The following is a 16,971-nucleotide window of genomic DNA, read 5'->3' as shown; positions in this document are numbered from 1 at the left end:
GCAAAACCGTAGACCGCGTGTCATTCAACCAAATAAGCGAGAAATTGAGACTCACCGTGAACACACATGAACGACCCTTGTGCTCTCTTCCTCTCTATGGTTACGTTTTGGGGAAACATGTTTCATCATGTTCGTGCGTACTGGCGACGTTGCCGTCCTCTGGGTAGCAGGTTGTCACCTGTGAATGACGAACAACTGCAAGGTGTGACAGCAAAAACGGATCCGCTAATGCTGCCATTAGCTAGTGCACCATATATACCTGCTACTGCAACACAAGGACTGGGCCAATGACCGCCTCATAAGGTAGGCACCGAAGGTGAGGTAGGTACGTGAGAGGGCTGTTATAACGCAAGGCCATCAACTAAGATGGCACGGAAACGCCTCAATGTCCCGGTCCAGAACATGACCAGTGTCACTTATGCTCTTCTGCGAACCGTTGCAGAAATCTGGGTGGTGCTTTAACTCATTATTATATCTTCTAGCCCTAAGGCAAGTCGTCGAATGCCAGAGAGGCCATCGGCCAGGTTTACAGAGTGAGCTACAGAGTACCATGGTCATGCCAATCGTGGAACCGTCAGTCACCTGCGGGAAATCCCACCCATGTCCGGGGTGTCGGTGCTGCTTTTGGTGTGTACAAGTAACATCTACAGGAAAATCCGCAATGCCAACGACGAAACGTGCCCCTGAAGATGAAGGCGATGGAAACCTTCCAGGTTGTCACAGCGAACGTGGCCACTTCGTGGGAAGGTGGCAGAATGCGTGGGGCACACCTAATCTAGAACCAATGAAATGCCGTCGATGCGTCAACGTGGGTCCGGCGAAACCGGACGACCGGGGCTGGACCAGGGCCAAGTGGGCCAACTTGGAAAGGCAGCTCCCGCAAACGTCTTGTGCATGGAAACAGCCACGCAAGATTTCGCGTTTTGGTGGCATCTGACGTGAAATCCTCCCTGAAAAATCTCGCGGGATTCTGCTTCCACCACCTCCTGGTCCCTCTTCTCGACTTCAACTCCTGCCAACCTCTTGCTCAAGCTCGCCCTAGCCCTCGAGCTGTCGCCGACAACCGAACCTGAGGTCTCTCCCTCCGCATCGCCCTAGAGGTTAACCCACACAGTCACCATGGCCCTCAGCCCGCAGGTGTAAGCGCAAACCCACCTCAGACCACTGGTCACAGCCGGCACGCGATGGCGCGTGACGACGAGTAGGAAGACTGGATGCTGACGGAGCTGCTTGCAGCACCAACCTGATCATCATCCTCGGGATGATGCAGGTCGCGAAGAAGATCCACTTCGAGGATCCGGACGTCCTCAACATGTGCCGCGCTGCCTACATCGCGAGCAACCTCATCATCTTCAGCATCTACCTGTACATCAAGACCGTCATTGACAAGAAGAAGGGTACGTCGTCAGCGCGTTGGCCTGGACCCGTGCGTCGGGGGAGGGCGGCGGCTTTGAAATGACCGCTTTTGCGGCTGCGGGGCAATCGCTAACCTCGGCTGTCGCGCACCACAGACATGACGACGCTCAAGTACGTCGAGCCGGCGCCGGTGGGTTCGAGCGAGGAGGGCAAGCTCGTCACGACGACCGTCCACGCCTACGACATTGGCCAGCTCAAGAACCTCATGCGCGCCCAGGGCATGGGCATCCTCATGATGGCCTTCATGCACCTCTACCTCAAGTACACCAACCCGCTGCTCATCCAGAGCATCATCCCGCTCAAGGGTGCCCTCGAGTCCAACCTCACCAAGATCCACATCTGGGGCCAGCCCGCCATCGGCGACCTCAAGCGGCCCTTCAAGCAGGGCGGCGGCCTCATGAGCGGCCTCCAGAGCGGCCCGGCGCAGGCGGACAAGAAGGCGGTCGAGGCGGCCGAGCGGGCCGGTCGTGGTGGCGTCAAGGAGGAGTAAAGACGGTGCGGTTTCTCGCCGGCTCTTGCTCGGAAGGGTTTCTGTGGGAGTTTTGTGTACAAGGGACAACATCCAGGGTATTTTAATAGAGGGTGTTGGTTGCGATGGGACGTCGTCCGTTCCATGTGCTCGAGTAACGTGAAAGGGAGGGTGTGTTTCTAACCCTTGCCCCAACCCTGCCCTGAACACCGGACCGAGGCGGGCTCGCTCCTATTGTCTTTCATTCCTTCTTGTCCCTCTGCCCCTCCTTCTTGTCCCTCTGCCCTTCTTTCTTTTCCCTCTGGCCCTCCTTCTTGTCCCTCTTGTCCTTCTGGCCGTCCTTCTGGCCGTCCTTTTTGTCCCTCTGCCCCTCCCTCTTCTCCTTATGACTCTCCTTCTTCTCCTTCTGCTCCTCCTTCTTTTCCCTCTGGACCTCCTTCTTCTCCCTCCGGCTCTTCATGTCCCTCCGGTCCTCCTCCCTCAACACCTTGGCGCACCACAACGACGCGCCCATAAAGAACAGGTTCCCGACGCAGTCAAGCCACATCCAGCTGTTGATCATCCCCTTGCGTGGCCCCGCCCCGAACCACAAATTCCAGCCGAGATAGGGCACCATGGCCAAGCCAAACGCCGTGAAGCTGAACGCCGTCATGTCGGACGTGCCCAGGACCAGCGCGCAAGTCATGGCTTGCGCACCAAAGCACCGGGCGAACAAACGTGTTGTGACGTTGGAAATGGCCGCGTAGCGCGGCGTGAAGCCCAGCGCAATGACGGATTGCGGCCGCAAAAGGCACCTGGACATGGATGGTTAACGTCGGGTCTCTGACCTCGGGGTGGTCATGGAAGTGAGAGAGGTGGGCTGGCTGGGTGGGGTGGTGCTACCATGCGCCGAGGCCTGCGTAGGCGGTGGCCATGGTTGTTTGGAGACGGCGCACCGTCTCGAGCCGCTGGGGCGTAGCCATTGCTTGCTGCTGTCGTGTCGGCGGTGGTGTTGGAGGAGGGACTCTTGTTGTCGGCGATGCTTCACCCTCTGGGTGCGGTCTGCGTTTCAGGTGAGATCGTAAGGTGAATCGCTGCCCGACGTCGTGCAGCACTTGGCGACGCACGACATGGCTGCGGCTTCTAGCAGCCTCGGGTCACGCATCCAGCGCCACCTCACCGCCCATTCCCAGACCAGTTTGGCCGAAACTTGGTGGGGTGGGGTTACGGCGCCTACAGGAGGGGAGGTTGGCTTGGAAAACAGGTAGTTATTAGTTAGATACCAAAACAGCTACCTCATACACTGCATCCATTCTTGGGTCATTCCATTGTATCCATGCTCGGTTTTGGAATCACTTCGGCAAACATGCATTCTGGACAGCGACTTCGATGCGTTAATTAGTATCTTACCTACCTAGGTTCCTACTGTGTAGGTACGTACCACTGGTACTATACCTGAACTGCCATAGGTAGGTAGGTACTGTGTAGGTGCCATTGGCGATATGGACACAGTGGATGGAAGGACTGTTGAGGTGGGCCGAACTCCCAGCCCAGGTCCAATTGCTGGATGCACTTGCTGTGTAGGTTCATGCTCGGCTCCGTCGGTGGGCCGCTGGTGCCTGCCGGGGCTGTGGGGCTCAGCGCCGGGCTCAACTTCGTCGATCCCGGTCCGCCGTTCTTTCAAGATTTGGAATCCGAATCCATGATACCAAAGAAACCGATTCTCCGTCGCTCGACACAAAGTCGATCTCCAACTTATGTGCTGAAGTAAATTTTTGAATAAAAAAAGACGTCTTGCTATTCTTCCCTTCTCTCGAGTTCATTGTGTTGCTAGGCGGTAAATGCGCCGCCCTTTGACTACCGCCACGCATCCGAGGTCGCTTGCGCAACCCACGGCTTACGCAGCTCGTCCGCGCGATGGAGCGCTCTGGCACCCCACCGCGCCGGTCACCACCGTCCCAACGACAACCCTCACCACCCACCCCTGAAGCCACTCGACGTCTGGTACGTATGGGCTGCCCATGTCCTTTTTATGTCCCTTGCTGACGCGCTCTGCCCGGCCATAGGAGGAATCCCGCCTGCGAGCCAAAGCCCTACAGCGCGACGCCGAAAAGCAACAGCCCTCTAGCGACATCCAGCCTGCCAATGCTGCCGGAAAGAAACGACCGTACACGTCGATATCACGAACCGATGTCCCGGCAACCAGCCGCGATGCACGCGCGGCCCAGTCCAAGGATGGCGCCTCGGACAGCTTGCGCCCCATCTCCAAAAAGTTTAGCAAATATGTCGACTACAACTTCAGCGCCATGACCGACACCAAGGGCGGCTTCCTGAGCATGGAAGACGACCCCTGGAACAAGAGCATGTCCACCGGAGAGGCCGGCAAGCCAGCAGGGGAGCAAAAGCCGGCGCACATGACGCAGGCCGAGTGGGAGCGGATGCAGCTGATCAAGAAGCTACAGCGCAGCAAGTCCGGGCCCTACGCCCCGCCGCTGAGCATCCTGACCGACGAGAAGGCACAGACGCGGTGCCGCGAATGCCAGAGCATCGATATCGACTTCCTCTGGGAGGAGGTCTTTGGCTGCGCCGTGTGTAATGCCTGCAAGCAGAAGTACCCGGAGAAGTACAGCCTGCTCACAAAGACGGAGTGCAAGGAGGATTACCTGTTGACGGACCGTAAGTTCATCACTCCGCGGGCGGTGGAGAGGAGCGGTTGGCTGAACGTTTGCGCTGACACGTGACCCCCGCCTCCCCAGCCGAGCTCAAGGATCCCGAGCTGCTCCCCCATCTCTCCAAGCCGAACCCGCACAAGTCACACTGGCACGACATGATGCTCTTTCTGCGGTACCAGGTGGAAGACTACGCCTTCAACCACAAATGGGGCTCGCCTGAGGCGCTAGATGCCGAGTTTGAAAGGCGCGAGGCCGACAAGAAGAGGCGCAAGGAGGCCAAGTTCAAGGAGAAGCTGCTGGATCTGAAGCGCAAGACCAGGACCGAGGCTTTCCGGCGAAACAACGCCCGGGCGGCTGCGGGGGACGGTGACGGAAGCGCACCCGGGAGAGCGACCAAGTTTGGCGATGCTATCGGGGGGAATGGGAAGCACGTGCACGAATGGGGCCGGACGGTTGAGAACGCAGACGGCGTCACGGTGAAGACGTGTCTGACATGTAACATGGAAGTTGAGGAACTGGAGCTATGACGGCCGGGGCCATGCTACCGCCGGGATGGCCAGACAAGACACACCACAACAACAATGACCGTGCGTATGCCTCGGCTCCCCAAGGTGTCCTGCCTTGCATGCTGTGACATACACGTTCCGGCCAAGTTCGAAGGCCTCTCTTGGAGGCTGTGACGCGATGCTGATGGCGCCGTTTGCATCAGATACCATCCATGTCGGGTACAGTAGGTATTGAATGTGCTCAGGTACCGTGCCAAAACGGATACCGCCCCCTGACCCCGTCGCTCTTCAGCTCGAGCCGTCCACCAGACAATCCCGAGCCGTGATTGGCCAGGGCCGCAGCGCGACGGCAATCTGTGGGCCCCGCAAGCAAGCAAGCTCAGGTCCCGCTGCTCTTGATTGACGCCTTGTCACTTTGTGGCCAACATCCATCCCCAAGCAGCAACCTCAGCACAGCACAGCAGTGGGCTCGCATTGCCGCGCAGCTGCAGGACTCTCTGCTCACCCCTACGTTTGGCAGCCGGGAAATTTTACTCCCAGGCCGTGCTGCGACACGCGTTCTCCAGCCTCACGGCGACCTGGGTGTTTCTCTGCGTCGCTTCCCAAACCCCCCCTCTATCCCTTCGTCGAGCCGACTCGTTTGCGAGCTTCGCTCGGGGCCTTCTTGTTTTCCCTGCGACTCTCTACGGCCTGGGGCTTGGGTAAATCCAGGGTGTCCAGCTCGGCGCTCTGTGGACCCAACGGGACAACATCAGCTTCATCATCCCCTCCCCATCACCGTGCGCTTCGGCCCGTCGATGGCTAGCTGACCCGAGGCTTCTCGACTTACAATCCACCACCCTCTCGTCCTCGCCGGACTGCTATGGGCACGAACGGAGGCGGCGCTCTGGGCGATACGGGAGGCATAATGGCGGCGAACAATGCGAACCAACCGCCCACCACCGAGTACACCCTCCAAGGTATGTCCCAGACGAAACCCGGCGCCCCGGGAGGCATGTCGGCTAACGGCGCTTGGCTGCAGGTGTTATGCGATTTCTCCAAACAGAATGGCACCGCCACGAACGCGACCGCAATGCCTGGGAGATTGAGCGGCAGGAAATGAAGAGCAGGATAGCCAACCTGGAGGGACAGGCCCGACGAGCCGACGCGACCCAGAAGGCCCTCAAGAAATATGTCGCCATCCTCGAGAAGAAGGTCAAGGAGCAAGCGGCCCTGCTGAAGTCAGGCAACCCTGCCGAGCCCGAACCCAGCACCAAGCTCGACCGCGCGGCCCTTCTCCAGGAGAAGCTACGGCGTGAGTGCCTCCCCCCGCTCTTCTTCTTCTCCCCGGGCCTCCGTGAATAACAATATATCGTCCGAGCTCAGCGTCCTCGGAGCATCCTGGCGGCCAACCTCCCGAACACGGGGCCCTTGAGGCCAGCCTCGCCGACGAAGAGGCTTCGCGCAACGAACTCAAGACCTTCCTCGATCAATGTCAAGCCGAGTTTACCTATTTGATGATTACGCCTGCGAACCCGCTGCCTCCGCGAGAATCGCCGCCTCTGCCTGTGATGGAAGATCTGCGAGAAGGAGAGTTTGGCCAAGCATCCCTGGATCCGTCGTATCAACAGGGTCTACGGTACCAACAGCAACAGCAGCATCAGCAGCAACAGCAACAACAACGACAACAGCAGCAACAGAACCATGTCCGTGACTACCTGTCTACACAGCCTCGTGCTGCGCCCAACCAGATGAACCAGGCTCCCGCACAGCCTGTGGCTGGGAATTTCCCGGTCAAACCTCTTGAGACTCAGCTTGCAAGGACCTCGAACGCAGAACATGCCCGAGCCGGTTTTTCCAACACCGCCGAGTGGCCAGCCCAGATGTCCGCGCACGGCCGGCCCGCAACGGAGCAGGGGCTGGACTCGGCCATCCCACAGAAGCACGCCGGTAAACCTGAGGGGAAGGGCGACGCCGACGAGAAACGCGGCGTGGCTGATGCCGACAGCTGGGATTTTAATGAATCCAACTTCCCTGACGCTCCCGCTCATCCGCCGCAGGCTTCGTCCAACCGGCCGGATACCGACGTGTTCCCGGCGGCCGACAATCTCCCCAAGTCTCCAAATCGAATGTCCCTGGCTCATAGGAGGAAGAGCTCGGGATCAGGCGCCCACAGGAAGAGTTCAGAACACGAGCTCTCTCTCCAGGGGGCGGCCGCCAAGGTCGAGAATGCCAACTTCAAGCTGAGGTTTGGCCTTCGCGGCCATCTGGACACGGTTCGCACCGTGATCTTCTCCGGGGGAGGCAGCCCTGGTGAGCCCGAGATCTGCACGGCAGGGGATGACGGGACGATCAAGCGCTTCCACCTCCCCGATCGGCACCCGGGGTCCATGGGGGCGGGTGGCTCAGATCTCGACGTCGTTGCCGACTTTACCCACCGCGGCCATGCGGGCGCCGTCCTGGCCTTGACTGCTTGGTCTCCGTCGCCAAACTTCGCGACGGGCGGGCGTGCCCAAGGCGATGGCTGGATCTTCTCGGGCGGCCAGGACGCGACGGTCCGCGTGTGGGAGCGAGGGCGTGTCGATCCCAAGGCGACTCTGGAAGGCCACACGGATGCCGTCTGGGCTCTCTGCGTCCTCCCGACAAACCTGGGCACCATCTTTGGCCCGTCCAGCTCGTACGGCACCCCCGATCGCATCCTGCTGGTGTCCGGCGCAGCCGACGGCACCGTCAAGGTGTGGGCGGTCAGCGCACCGCCGCAGCTCACGTCTCCTCAGCCTCCAGCCGGACGCCGTGGTCCGGGCGGCCGCGTAAGGGGCAATTCCATGAGCTCCGGCTCCGGTTTCCCCAGCACGCCGCAGCCCACGACCGCCTCCAACTCACCGTTCCATCATACCCTGATCCACACCATCTCGCGGGCCAACTCCAAGGCGAGCCCTACATGCATCACCCCGCTGAGTCCAAACGGCGAGACATTTGTTGTCAGCTACTCCGACGCCACCATCCTTGTCTACGACACGCGGTCCGGCGAGGAAATTGGCAGCATGGCAAGCCTCGAGACGTACGACGGCACGTTTGCGACCAGCGTGAACGCCGTCGTGGCCACGACGGTCGGGCTGGATCATCAACCGCATCAAGGGTTGAGCGAAGAAGACACGGCCGGCGGCGGGCCCACCGGTGGCGGCCGCGCCATGGCCGGATCGGGCGTCGAAGGCGTCATCATCTCGGGTCATGAGGACTGCTACGTGCGCTTCTTTGATGCCAACAGCGGTACGTCCCTCCCTCTTCCGCGTCTGGGAGCACCCCCGATGGAAGAAGCTAACTCGTTCCATGCAGGCCAATGCACCTACAACATGGTCGCCCACCCAGCCTCCATCTCTAGCCTTTCCCTCAGCCCGGACGGCCGCGAGCTCGTCAGCGCCGGCCACGACGCCTCCTTGCGCTTTTGGTCCCTCGAAAAGCGCTCCTGCATCCAGGAGATCACGAGCCACCGCGTCATGCGGGGAGAGGGCATCTGCACTGTCGTGTGGAGCCAGGACGGCCGTTGGGTCGTGAGCGGCGGCGGCGATGGCGTGGTGAAGGTGTTTGCCCGCGGCTAGGTGCTGCCATCGCCGGAATCATACGGGCCCGAGCCCAGCTATGGCAATGACACGGAGAAACATATGGCGGCTCTGCTGGGACGAGTGGAGCAGATTCGGGAGATGCAACGGGGCCAGCTCCGAGGCGTGGACGTGGCAGTGGGAAGGGCACAGTGGCTGAGGAGGAAAGGGAAAGGGCCCGTGGTGGAGGGGGGGTAATGGACGTTTCTTCTTCTTTTTGGACTTTGATTCCGTCCCCTATGAGAGAGTATGATGCCCTAGCCGGTTGGCAGCGTAGCCTAGAAAGCACATCATGGTGGATGGCTCGGGTGGGGTGTTCTACCTTGCACTACCCGCTCTGACCACCATCGGGTGCCGTTCAAAGGGCACGGTATCAATACCGTCAGGGGATGTCCAGCAGAGGGAGGGGCCTTGAACGAAACGAATGACAGGAAATCTTCAAGCACGACGGGTTGTACGATGTTGGGGGAGGGGGGGGGGGGGGGGGTTGTGTATACGCTCAGCGGTGCTGGTTAGATCCTGGGTCCTGGGTCTTCCGTCTTATGTCGTGATGGTGGCGGTGGTGGCGGTGTGTATTATATTTGGGGTTGGAGTGGGTGCTGGAGCGGAGAGGCCCAGACCAATCTGGCCGGGAGTCTCTCTCACGTTGACTGGAGATCTTGGTCCTCTCCTTGGCTCGGTGTTCTTTCTCTTGCGTTTTGCTCGTCGGACATGGCATTTGTATTCCCGAACTGGATGAATGACCGTCTTGCATGCGGCGGGTGGTTAATATCCTGTGAATTCCAGAGGGATGGAGCAATGTGGGAAACATGTCCCATTCCTCGTCCATCGGAGGACACTTCAACAGAAGGATCTCCAGAAGAACAGCTGTGAGTATGGACTTGCGCAATCTGTGAATGTTACTATTAGGTTATGCTATGGAGTACTCGATGTGTTGGAAAGGCCGCAAGCGGCTTCTCAAACCGCCAACGGGGTTACCCACCCGGCCCAGTCCACCAACCAGCCGCCCGTCCGTCAGGGGGTTCGGAATCCTTCGATACATGCTTGAATGTAGCATTCCCCTCCGGCAGTCATGGCGCGGGAGCGCGGAGCCTGGAATTGCGCGGACGCCATGGCTTCCTCCAGCGCTAGTTAATAGTGGGCGTCTGGGTAAACTGCCGAGGCCCAAGACGCGGGACGGGCAATATAAACGGCGAGCGACGTCTTACTGCATGTCTCCGCTACAAGCTAGTCGCACAAGGAGCTTCCTCTTTCCTCGAGGTTGCGACATTGTTGTCCTTGGGCTTTCATATCCTCCGCGGCACTCTACATCGAGCATGAGAGTGAACACGGGTCTGAAAAGGGCAAGTGGTAAAGGAAGAACGGGCATGTCTGCTAGTGCGGCGGTCACATCCGAACCGGCTGGGTGTCCACAAGCCCTATAGGGCCGCTTCCCGCCTTGTAACGGAGCTCACAGCCCGTACAGCCGGGGAATAGCTTAGTGCTGGCGAGGCCAAAGACAATAATGACCGGCAAAGTTGCGCAGAGGTCCCGCCGATCTCGATCCGGCCCAACGGCGAGGTGAGATACTCTACCTTACCAGCCATCTCGATCTCCTCCGAGAGCAAGGCCGGAAATATGGCATCCGCTCTCGTGCTCCTGGGATCAACCATCGCCATCTTGGTTGATATTGCCCCTCTCCGGGCGGGGGATTCCGGCTCGAGGTAGATAAGCTCGTGCTGGCCTGACGCGTCCTGCCGTGGTGGGAGCAAAGAGAGCGAGAGGACAAGACGAAGACTGGTTCCTGATCCTCCGCTGCTTTGCTGCATCTCACGTGCCTGTTGTGAAGCTTCAGCAGGAGCCTGTCCGAACGAGTGCGTTCTGACACTCCCTGTGACCCCTTGGCCTCCTCCAATCTTGCACTACCACCACCACCACCATCATCATCATATCCTCCTGATTGGATCCACGGCCAGGTCAACACCATGGTGACACTCGCAAACCTCGTCCTCGCCACCGCCTTGGCAGCGGTCGGTCTCGCCTCGGTCATCCCGCCAAAGATCGGCACCACCGCCCTCGGCAACGGGCATGGTACGAGCAGCGGCAGGGCCAGCCTCAAGCAAGTCCGGCGTCCCGGCTACCGCTTCAACGGCGCCCGGGACATCTACAAGACGTACCTCAAGTACGGCGTGCCGGTGCCGGACTACCTGAAAAATGCCGTGGCCAATATCGACGCTCTCAACGCCGCCGCCTTGTCGAAGCGAGAGAACGGCAGCGCCGCCGCCATTCCCATCGATCCGCGGTTCGACATCGCCTACGTCACGCCCGTCACCATCGGCACGCCGCCCCAGACGCTCTACCTCGACTTCGACACGGGGTCGTCGGACCTGTGGGTGTTCTCAAGCCACACCCCGGAGTCGCAGGTCCGCGGGCAGAGGATTTATTCTCCTGAGAAGTCCAGCACGGCCAAGCTGCTAGCCGGGCATACGTGGAGCATTCTCTACGGCGACGGGTCCGGATCGCTGGGTAACGTCTACACGGACAACTTCACCGTGGGCGGCGTCACGGTGACCAGCCAAGCTGTTCAGACGGCACAGCAGGTGTCGTACAGCTTCACGTCCCAGTCGGAAATCCACGGTCTCGTTGGGCTCGGGTTCAGCACCCTCAACACCGTCTTCCCCAACGGCCAGCTGACCTTCTTTGACAATGCCAAGTCGACCTTGGACAGCCCCGTCTTCACGGCTGATTTGAAGTGGAAGAAAGGTGCGTGAGCGTTGCTGTTATTATTATTATTATTATTATTGTTGTTGTTGTTGTTGTTGTTGTTGTTGTTGTCGGCTGTGGCATTCGTTCCGGGATGCCGGCTCTCTCGGGCAAGAGAAACCGATTTACTAACTGCTTTTTGCGTCACAGAGGGCACCTACGACTTCGGCTTCATCGACGAAACCAAATACACCGGCGAGATCACCTACCTCCCCGTCCAGACCGACCCGGGCTACTGGACCTTTACGTCGTCCGGCTATGCCGTCGGTGACGGAGCCTTCCACCCCGCCTCCATCGTCGGCATCGCCGACACGGGCACCTCCCTCACCTACCTTCCCGCCGAGGTCGTCACGTCCTACTGGGGTCAGGTCGATGGCGCCGTCGACAGCGACTACTACGGTGGGTATGTGTTCCCGTGCAGCTCCAAGCTGCCGTCCTTCACGTTTGGTGTCGGGCCGGCCAACATCACGATTCCTGCGTCGTACATCAACTATGCGCAAATCACGGAAGGGTCGCCGGTCTGCTTCGGTGGCTTGCAGAGCAGCAGCTGGCTGGGGGTCAATATCTGGGGAGACGTGGCGCTCAAGGCAGCGTTTGTGGTGTTTAACGGGGCGAACCCGCCGACCATCGGGTGGGCGAAAAAGCCTTTGGAGCAGTGAAGAGACGGTGGACGGTACGGACCCAGCAACGGCGGAGGGGGAGAGGCCGCCGAGCGAGATATTATGTGCTAAATGGGAGGCGGGATAATATGGCCGGAAGCGTTTGTTCATGGGCTCGTAACAAACAAACCAAGGTACCCGATATGATTCTCAAAGGGTGCATGTAATAGCAAAAATGGGCGTCCGCAGGGGTGAAGGGCATCCACAACATCACAAGATGCCGGAATTGCGTCCCCTTGTCATCTCATCATACTCGCTCCTTTGACGCTCCTCGCTGGCTCCGTGGTGCCCGGGTAATCGGCCAAAGTGGCGGCCGCAATGAAGTCGAGTGAGCCTACCGAGTGTCGACAAAGGTCTTGACGGTCCTCCTCCCCATTTTTAGAGCTCGGTGGGATTATGCAGGGTGAGTAAGAATCTATTATCGAATGTGCCCGGGAGGGCAAGGTGTGGATAAAGAAGGCTCAGGTCAGCGCCAGGCCCGACACGGGGTTGCTGAGGCGAAACATGAGATGCTGTGATCGGAGAGATGGTAAATCCTGGTGCAATGCCGTGGTAACGTTGCTTTACTCCGTGAGAGTGACTCGTGTCGAGGCCTCCTGGACTGTCCTTGGGAACTGGGTCCAGATGTCTTTTTCTGCTCTTCTACTCCTGGGCGACGGCGGCGTGGTTGACTGAAGTCCTTAAGGCTCAGGATAGAGGGGGTTTCGTCCAGGCGAACAGGATCACGTCGATCAGCCCCGTACCTTTTTTTCTCTCTTCTTCAGCATAATTAAACTTATTTCGATGTCTTCACTGATGCCACTCAGTAGGTAATTACCGCTCGTCGTAGCGAATTTCTGGTGAAATGTTTCTGGAGGATGAATCGTAGCACATACAACGTGGTACCTCCTGACCCCAAAGTAGCCATGCGTCAGCAATACACACATGTCCCACGATATGACGTCTCGACGAGCTAATTACAACAAACCGGCCTTGCCGCTGCGGAGCCTGCTGTGTTCAGAACACACCGGACAACAGACCTCGGATAGAATCGAAAATCTCGTCTCCAACATGGTGGCTGTGCCCCTGTCGCGCTCTGGAATGTGCCGAAGTGGCAATATTATGCCTTGTTAGTAACGGCCCGGGGAAATCCCAGGGCATCGGGGTCCATAGTGTCCCATCTTTCGGCCCAGGAATCTTGATAGGCCATGCAGGATGGTTCCCTCCAAGTTGGTGACCGTGGAACGGAAATGGAAGAACCCTAGGCCATGCCTCGCAAGCATGGTCCCTGTTATGGCTTCGCGACGGCTGGGGTTGGGGGTTGCTGAGTGAGCGAGCCAGCACAAACTGCCCATCTGACTCGCCACTTCCTTGAAGACTTGGGATGGTAACGACGATGTGGGTGGGTTCGGACGATGACCATAGCACTACACGTGCAATATGGACGTCGGTGAGAGCTGTCGAGAACACATGCCTTTCATCGTACTCGCGTTGAGGAGTGAACCTAGGGAACCTGACCCTAGAGCCGCACCATCTTGGCCAAAAGAAAACACCTAATTACAAGAATGCTGAGGCGTCTTCTCCATCCTCGGTCGGTTGAGGCCCTCCCCTGTTACATGAGGGCCAAGGCTCATCCAAGTTACCTCTCACCTAAAGACTCTTGTAAAAAAAACAAGAGAAAAAAATTTTTTCCCTCGTCGGCCACCATAAAGAAGCTTGTCGGCAAATCCATTTTGCATGGCGGTTTTCTAGCCTCGTTTTGTTTTCTCTTCGCGTGCACGGGGAACCGACCTCTAGCCCTCCGAGCCTCTTTGTATACGCACAGCGAACCGACCTCCAGTCCCCCAAGTCACGTCATCGGCCCAGCCCTTACAAACCATCGCCAGCATAGCAACCCGTCTGATTCACCATGAGTATGTGCTCCTTGGTACCCCATGTCTTCATGTTGAACCCACGTTGACCTGACCTCCACCCCCTTCCGGCTGCCAGCGAGGAAACCTGGCGTGTCCAGCGAGCCTCCGGCCTCGCCCTCGTCAGGGGCTGCTCCGGATATCGAAAAGAATCCAAGCCCTCCTTCCAGCGGCCTCGGCACGCCAACGTACGATCCGACCGCCGCGGAGGCAGAGTATGAAGGGAAGCCAACAGAGGAGGAACTAGCGGTCTTGCGCCGCGTCCCCGGAAACATTCCCATCGTCGCATACCTCATATGCATTGTTGAATTCTGCGAGCGCGCCTCTTACTACGGAGTCCAACCCTTGATCAGCAACTATGTCAACCGGCCGCTCCCGGAGGGCGGAAATGGCTGGGGTGCGCCGCCGAGAGGCACCCAGCAGACCGCCGGCGCCTTGGGCATGGGGACCGTTGCCGCCAACGCCGTGGCTCAGTCCTTCAGCATGCTCGCCTATGCTCTCCCGCTCCTCTTCGGATGGCTCGCCGATGCAAAGACGGGCCGCTTCTCGCTTATCTGCTGGGGTGTTGTGGTCTTTGGCGTGGCTCACGTCTTGCTTATTGCAGCGGGCTCAAAGGACCTCCTTGCCAACGGGATGGCGAAGGTTCCTTTCTTTCTCTCCGTCTACATCCTGTCTGTAGGGGCTGGTAAATCTCCCTCCCGACCCGCATGCTTTGCTCGCTTCTCATGCTGATAACCATCGCTCAGCCATGTTCAAGCCCAACGTTTCCCCTCTGCTGCTCGACCAGGTCACAACGACCGTCCCAAAAGTGATCACGTTAAAATCCGGCGAGAGGGTCATCCAGGACCCCGAGGCGACCGCGGAGCGCGTCATGCTCTGGTTCTATCTCATGATCAGCATTGGCGGATTCATGGGCGTTGCCACGGCCTATTCCGAGAAATATGTCGGGGTAAGTGCCAGACGCATCCATCACACACGGCACCCTTCGTATCGTGACGACTGACAATCCGCAGTGGTGGCTCGCGTTCCTGATTCCCCTCATTCTCTACATCCCGTTGCCCCTGCTACTCTGGTTCCTTCACAAGCGCCTCATCCTGCATCCGCCTGGCGGAAGCGACCTGCCCAATGTCTTTAGAATTCTCGGCGTCTGCTTCCGCCGCGGCGGCATCAAGATGATTGGGAAGCACGGGTTTTGGGAGCTTGCCAAACCCTCCAACATCGCGGCTGCGGGCCTCCAAGACACGTACAAGACGCGCTGGAACGATGAGTTTGTTGACGACGTCCGCCGGACCTTCCAAGCGACGGGCATCTTCTGCTTCTTCCCGATCCAGTATCTCAACGACAACGGCATCGGTTCCGCGGCCAGCTTCCTGTCGACCATGCTCGAAACCAACGGTGTGCCCAACGATGTCATCTCGAACTTCAACCCGCTCAGCATCATCACGTTCGCCCCCATCCTGAACTACGGCCTGTACCCTCTGCTTCGCAAGCTCAACATCCACTACGGACCGGCTGCGCGCATCACCACGGGGTTGGCCATGTCCACGCTCGGCGGCGTCGGATACACCCTGCTGAACCACTTTGCGTACCAGAAATCGCCCTGCGGCAAGTACGGCTCGAGCGACTGCACCATCGGCACGGGCGTCGCCCCCATTACCATTTGGTGGATGGCGTTGCCCTTCGCCATCGGCGGCATCTCGGAGCTGTTCGTCAACGTCCCCGCGTACGGCATCGCCTACTCGCGCGCCCCCACGAACATGAAGGGCCTCGTGTCGGCCCTCAACCTGTTCAACACAGCCATCGCCTACGCCATCGGCCTCGCTCTCTCGGAGGTGATCCGAGACCCGTACTTGACGTGGGATTTCGCGGCCCCTGCCATCGCCGGCGGCGTCTTGACTGTTGTCTTCTACTTTACTTTCCGTCATATCGACAAGGAAGAGTATGTCCTGAGCAAAAACACCAACGATCCGGACTACCACCTCGAGATGGAGGGCACGCGGAATGTAGTCACCGAGAACCAGACCAACAAGTCCGTCAACAAGGCGGCTCCCATTTCACAAAACGAGGAAATGATGATATCGCAGAAACAATAGAGAGCGGCGTCACAACGGCGGATGGATGGAGAGGAGGGCCCTGGAGTGTTTTTTGGAAGTCGAATGGGCGTGGCCCGGGTCTCACAGACTGGTCACCCATGGGTGAGAAGGGAGTACATCAGGAATAATGATGCTGCTGTATATATACATATGTATTTCAAAGTTTCCACCTGGCGAAAAGTGGCGCCAGTTTTGTATCTACACCGAGGTTCCCTTCGAACAGCGACATGTTTTGTATCCACACTTGCCAGACAGCTAGCATGGAACGGAACACTGTAGGTCTTCGACGATCCAGTAGTGCTGACCCCGTTTGCTGTCGAAACCTGATGATGGGTGAGGTGCCTCGCGTTGACGGAACACGGAAGTTGCAAATAAAACGAGATTTTCAAGTCGGAATCTCCCATGAACGGGCGCAGCGCCACAAATGCGACAAGCGTCACAGCGGGGAGGGGGTCGGCGTAAGAGCACATCCCGAGCATGAGCATAGCCCATGGCAAATACAAAATCAAGCATCCTCTTTTCTTCGCCACGTCTCAAGCAAGCCCAAGAGCGCAATGAAAAAAAAAGATGGAGGCCGGTCAGACTTCCATCGACACCCACCCCGCCTGAGCGCCCGAAGGCAAGACCTCAGGGAAAACCGGGGTCCAGATCATCGCCACTCTCTATACAGCCGCAGCACGAAGGCCAGCGACCGCCACCTTTGCAGGCAGAGCGAGAGTAAAAAAAGGACCTCACTGTAGGGCGTCGAGGATATCGTTCATCAACCCGGGTGGGATCTGTAGCTCATGTAGAGACTACAAGAGAGGACAATACCTATAGAAATGATTCTCTGAAGTATTGTCGCTTGAAGAAGAAAAAAGGAAAAGAAGAGCTCCAAAATCCGGGAGGAAAGGGCCCAATTTATAGATAACACTTGTGGCCTGTGCACACATGCAGGTGGTCTGTGCACATCTGCAAATTTGCAAGGC

The 16,971-nt window shown here is 58.5% G+C and overlaps 6 protein-coding genes across 6 annotated transcripts; 5 read left to right on the top strand and 1 right to left on the bottom strand.

The window, feature by feature from the left end:
• Positions 1 to 1,119: 1,119 nt before the first annotated feature.
• On the top strand, positions 1,120 to 1,906 carry VTJ83DRAFT_6226 (uncharacterized protein; the record flags this gene model as incomplete). Its single annotated transcript, XM_071012914.1, has 3 exons — positions 1,120 to 1,139; positions 1,237 to 1,397; positions 1,512 to 1,906. The coding sequence occupies 3 exons, from the start codon at positions 1,120 to 1,122 to the stop codon at positions 1,904 to 1,906; spliced, it is 576 nt and encodes a 191-aa protein (XP_070863853.1).
• A 220-nt stretch (positions 1,907 to 2,126) lies between these two features.
• VTJ83DRAFT_6225 (uncharacterized protein) lies at positions 2,127 to 2,847 on the bottom strand (the record flags this gene model as incomplete). The annotated part of the gene is made up of 2 exons (XM_071012913.1): positions 2,127 to 2,679; positions 2,768 to 2,847. The coding sequence occupies 2 exons, from the start codon at positions 2,845 to 2,847 to the stop codon at positions 2,127 to 2,129; spliced, it is 633 nt and encodes a 210-aa protein (XP_070863852.1).
• Positions 2,848 to 3,781: 934 nt separating this feature from the next.
• Positions 3,782 to 5,063, top strand: VTJ83DRAFT_6224 (uncharacterized protein; the record flags this gene model as incomplete). The annotated part of the gene is made up of 3 exons (XM_071012912.1): positions 3,782 to 3,868; positions 3,931 to 4,540; positions 4,621 to 5,063. The coding sequence occupies 3 exons, from the start codon at positions 3,782 to 3,784 to the stop codon at positions 5,061 to 5,063; spliced, it is 1,140 nt and encodes a 379-aa protein (XP_070863851.1).
• Positions 5,064 to 5,904: 841 nt separating this feature from the next.
• On the top strand, positions 5,905 to 8,620 carry VTJ83DRAFT_6223 (uncharacterized protein; the record flags this gene model as incomplete). The annotated part of the gene is made up of 4 exons (XM_071012911.1): positions 5,905 to 6,001; positions 6,064 to 6,336; positions 6,408 to 8,291; positions 8,358 to 8,620. The coding sequence occupies 4 exons, from the start codon at positions 5,905 to 5,907 to the stop codon at positions 8,618 to 8,620; spliced, it is 2,517 nt and encodes an 838-aa protein (XP_070863850.1).
• A 1,964-nt stretch (positions 8,621 to 10,584) lies between these two features.
• On the top strand, positions 10,585 to 12,021 carry VTJ83DRAFT_6222 (uncharacterized protein; the record flags this gene model as incomplete). Its single annotated transcript, XM_071012910.1, has 2 exons — positions 10,585 to 11,362; positions 11,513 to 12,021. 2 exons carry the CDS (start codon positions 10,585 to 10,587, stop codon positions 12,019 to 12,021), a joined length of 1,287 nt encoding a protein of 428 aa, XP_070863849.1.
• Positions 12,022 to 13,909: 1,888 nt separating this feature from the next.
• On the top strand, positions 13,910 to 16,003 carry VTJ83DRAFT_6221 (uncharacterized protein; the record flags this gene model as incomplete). Its single annotated transcript, XM_071012909.1, has 5 exons — positions 13,910 to 13,913; positions 13,990 to 14,098; positions 14,264 to 14,595; positions 14,657 to 14,859; positions 14,924 to 16,003. The coding sequence occupies 5 exons, from the start codon at positions 13,910 to 13,912 to the stop codon at positions 16,001 to 16,003; spliced, it is 1,728 nt and encodes a 575-aa protein (XP_070863848.1).
• Positions 16,004 to 16,971: the final 968 nt, after the last annotated feature.

The sequence above is a fragment of the Remersonia thermophila genome, chromosome 6 (genome assembly GCF_042764415.1).
Source record: "Remersonia thermophila strain ATCC 22073 chromosome 6, whole genome shotgun sequence".
Lineage (NCBI taxonomy): Eukaryota > Fungi > Ascomycota > Sordariomycetes > Sordariales > Chaetomiaceae > Remersonia > Remersonia thermophila.
Note: the sequence above shows the minus strand (reverse complement) of the source record. Positions and strands in the feature narration are given on the sequence as shown.